At 46.6% G+C, this 4214-nt stretch overlaps 1 protein-coding gene across 1 annotated transcript; it reads right to left on the bottom strand.

The window, feature by feature from the left end:
* Positions 1-6: 6 nt before the first annotated feature.
* On the bottom strand, positions 7-2426 carry LOC118756999. Its single transcript, XM_036491727.1, has 2 exons — positions 1296-2426; positions 7-1236 (listed from the first exon to the last, which is right to left on the bottom strand). The coding sequence occupies exon 2, from the start codon at positions 901-903 to the stop codon at positions 106-108; it is 798 nt and encodes a 265-aa protein (XP_036347620.1). The 5' UTR covers positions 904-1236; positions 1296-2426; the 3' UTR covers positions 7-105.
* Positions 2427-4214: the final 1788 nt, after the last annotated feature.

Here is a 4214-nt window from a genome sequence, read left to right as displayed (position 1 = left end):
GAAGAAGGAATAAAAAACTTAAAAGTAATACTAATGTTACAAATTTAAATGGGATGTTAGAAAGGAGTAGAACAGGGTGCCACAGTACTCCCCTGCCAGATGGAACTATCGGTACCGAAAGGGTATGTTAATTCGTCTACCACTGCGAGTAGGTTTCATCGTAACGTGCGGCTCTTCTTCCTCTTGTGGAGTGTTAGATATATCGCTGGATTCGTCGCTTGCTTTAAAAGCTGGTTTGAGCCGATCTATGCTTACGTTGGTTGGGCGACCTCGTACTATAATCTTAAAGTACTTCGGCGATTTCTTGACCACAAGGAACGGTCCGTCGTAGGGTCGAGTAAGCGAAGGACGAATCGAGTCGTTGCGCAGGAATACGTGTGTGGCTGATTGCAACGCTGGCGATACGAAAACCTTCGAAGTGGAATGGTGTTTTGTTTGCGTAGGCTGTAGCTTCATCATTGTTGACTGAAAATGCGATATAGTGTCGGTAGTAACTTTCTTACTTTTTGTTTCTTCTAAGAATTCGCCGGGAATACGTAATGTTGTTCCGTAAACGAGTAAGGCAGGGCAGGTATTAATGTCCGGTTTGAATGCAACGCGTAGACCAAGAAGTATTGTCGGTAGGTTGTGTACCCACTTGGCTGGATCGTGGCATAAAATCGCTGTCTTGAAGCTTCTGTGCCACCGTTCAATTATTCCATTTGATTGCGGGTGGTACGGAGTTGTTCGTAAGTGGTTTGTACCAAGAAGGGTCATTAATTCGGCGAAAACGGCGGAATCAAACTGCCTTCCTTGGTCCGAAGTTATCGCTCTGGAACTCCGAAACGAGCTATCCAGTGCGAGAGTAATGCTTTCGAGACAGATTCGGCAGACATGTCTGGCATCGGCGCTGCCTCTGGCCATCGAGTATACCTGTCAATCATAGTCAAACAGTATCGTTGTCCTTCACATGGTGGAAATGGACCAACGATATCTATGTTGATGTGGCGGAAACGCTCTTTTGGAGGCTCGTACATTGCAGGTTTAGACTTGGTATGTCGCTGTATTTTAGCGCGTTGGCAGTATAGACAATTACGGACGAATGTTGCGGTATCTTTTTTAATATTCGGCCATACAAATTTTTGTGTCATTAGTTTCACGGTCGAGCGAACAGCCATGGACTTTTCGAAGAAGGCTTTCGCGAAATTCCTTCGGGATATACGGGCGGACTGTTGTTGTTGAGGTATCGCAAAACAACTGTTGAGTGCTGTTGGGAATAGGAAACGTTTTTAAATTAAGCGAGCTCTTTTTCGTACCTGTTTTGTTAAGTATGTTTTGCAGGTGTGCGTCGTTTTGCTGCGAAATGGCAATTTCGTTGTAGTCGATAATCTTGTCGATAGTCTGCAAACGCTATAGTAGGTCGGCTGTGACGTTTTCTCTGCCGGGAATGTAGCGAATATCGGTGGAGAACTGAATTACGAAATCCAACTGGCGAAGACGACGGGGCGAAGCTTTTTCGGGTTTTTGTTTAAATGCGTAGATCAAAGGTCGATGGTCAGTCACGATGTAGCATTTACGTCCCTCGATCATGTGGCGGAAGTGGCAAACGCCTTGGTATATAGCAGCCAGCTCGCGGTCGTAGGTGCTGTAAGACCGTTGGGCGTTGCTCAATTTTTTCGAGTAGAACCCGAGCGGTTGCAATTCCCCATCGACGTGTTGGTGAAGTGCGGCGCCAACGGCTGTATCCGATGCGTCAACAAATAGGGCTAATTCCGCGCTGGAATCGGGGTGTGCGAGAAGTGTTGCTTTCGTTAGTTCATCTTTGCACCGTTCGAATGCATTCTCTGCTTCAGCGTTCCACGTTATTGGTGTGCGGTCGTTCTTTTTGTTGCCGACGATGAGTTATTGGAGGCACGTTTGGTAAGACATTGCATTTGGCAAAAATTTGCGATAAAAATTAACCATTGCTAGGAAACGTTTAAGTTCTTTTGCAATTGTAGGCTTGTCGAAGTTGCGAATCGCATCAACTTTTTCGGGCAATGGGTGTATTCCCCGAGCGTCGACCAGATGGCCTAAGAATTTTAATTCGTTTTTTCCGAATTCGCATTTCGATGGATTGATTGCCAGATTAAAATCACGTAGACGTTGGAAAACTGTTCTCACATCACGACGGTGCTGTTCTATCGACTTAGAGGCGACGCAAATGTCATCGACGTACGGGAAGACAAAATCTAACCCGCGTAATGTTTCGTCGATTAGCCTCTGAAAAGTTTGGGCGGCGTTGCAAAGCCCGAACGTCATGAATTTAAATTCATATAAACCGAACGGGGTCGTGATTGCGGTTTTTGCGATGTCGTCTTCCTGTATGGGCACCTGGTGGAATGCCCTTTGGAGATCAATTTTTGAAAAAATAGTCTTACCTCGTAGATTTGCAGTGAAGTCTGTTAAGTACGGAAGTGGGTATCTGTCGGGAAGCTTTTGGGCATTTAGGGCACGGTAGTCGCCACATGGTCTCCACGTTCCATTGCTCTTTTTTACCAGGTGCAATGGACTTGCCCAGGAGCTGCTGGATGGTCGACAGATGCCTGCTGTCATTAAGAATTCGAATTCGCTTCGCGCAGCTTCCAACTTGTCGGGAGGTAGACGTCGAGGCCGGGAAGACACAGGTTGACCTGTTGTTCTTATTTGGTGCGTAATAGTACACTTCGCTGTAGACCTCTGCGGCGATAGTTTAGTAATATCCGAGAATTCGGCTAACAAAGCAGAAAATGGATCACGCGAGTCGAAAGTCTTGATCTCAATTGCCTCCTGCGTTGTAAGAGCTATGAGTGGTGAGCGCAGTTGTGTTACGTTGTCGATGATTCGGTTCCTACGTAAGTCAACAAGCAAATCATAGAAACGGATAAAATCTGCGCCGATTATTGGTGATGTGACGTCGGCAATTACGAAGGACCATTGGAAATTGCGACGTAGTCCGAGGTCTACATTTATCCGCTTTTCTCCGACGACTTTAATAGGGGAACCATTTGCTGCGTATAAAGTTGTTGCTGTAGGTCTAACATCATAAGTCTTAGCGGTGAGCGGGAGTACGGACACATCCGCACCTGTGTCGATTAAAAAATTTTGTTTTGACTTTTTGTCTAGCACTTGCAGTCGGTATATTTTAGTAACTTCTGTATGGTTGATGGCGTTATCCGAGGCGAGGGAAGATAGTCAATTAGTTGACGAATTGGCTGCGGGAGTAGCTGCCGTTCGATTCTTACGTCGGCAAGGGCTTCTGCATTTCCGAGCGTTACCGCCATACCTTTGGTGGTACCAGCACTCAGCAGAAGTTGTGTGCGATGTGCCAGCGACGTGAGAATGATCGCGGCTGCGCGAGTATCGGCGAGAATTGGACCGCCTGCGATTACGTGAGCTTGAGCGAACTGTGAATTTTTTCGAACTTGTTGTTTAATTCCCTGACAGCAGCGCGCAGTTCAGTTAACTCGTTTGGTTGTTCAGCTTTGATTCTGTTAACTTGACCTGGCGCTACGGCATCTATAATAGAATCGGAAATTCGCGTGAATTCTGTGGCTGGTCCTGACGTTGCAGCAACGACAGGTTGGGCAAATTCGGGTAGGCGTTTCGTCCAGAGACCTTTTAGTGCCGCTTCCCCCAGGGTACTACCTGCAACTTGCCTCATCTCGTAGTATAATTCGGACGGCTTTTTGTCCCCTAATGGTAGTTCTGATAATAATCGGTTGAGTCGTCGTTGCTCGCTGTCGGCAAAGTGCTCTATTAGTTTTCGCTTTACATAGTCGAAACGATCGGTTTGTGGTAGTGAGGCAATAACATCACTGAGCTTAGCGATAACGGCTGGGTCCAGCGCTGCCAAGACTGTAGCTGTTTTTTGTTTGTCGGTGGTAATTCCGGATGCCGTGAACCAAAAGTCCATCGTTGTAAACCATGCTTCGATATTGGTACTGGACATGGTGGGTACCGGTAACCTGGCGTAAACTACGGCAACCGTGTCTGCCGCTGGTGGTGGCGTACCAGTGTTGGCTGATAAACCACTGTCCGTCGTTGTATTCGGCATGGTTATATAACCTCAAACGCCGGAACCACGTGCTTGGCGTTTGCAGTAAGGTGGCGTGATTATTCAAGTAAATGTCTGGTTAATCGGGAAACTTTTTCGTCGGGGTCACCAGTTTTGGTTTCTGCAATTATTAAAACCAATTTGCGTTGAATTTAAGTTA

This window comes from Rhagoletis pomonella, unplaced genomic scaffold, assembly GCF_013731165.1.
Source record: "Rhagoletis pomonella isolate Grant_MI unplaced genomic scaffold, Rhpom_1.0 Rhpom_scaffold_13584, whole genome shotgun sequence".
Classification (NCBI taxonomy): Eukaryota; Metazoa; Arthropoda; class Insecta; order Diptera; family Tephritidae; genus Rhagoletis; species Rhagoletis pomonella.
This window is presented reverse-complemented; position numbering and strand designations above follow the sequence as displayed.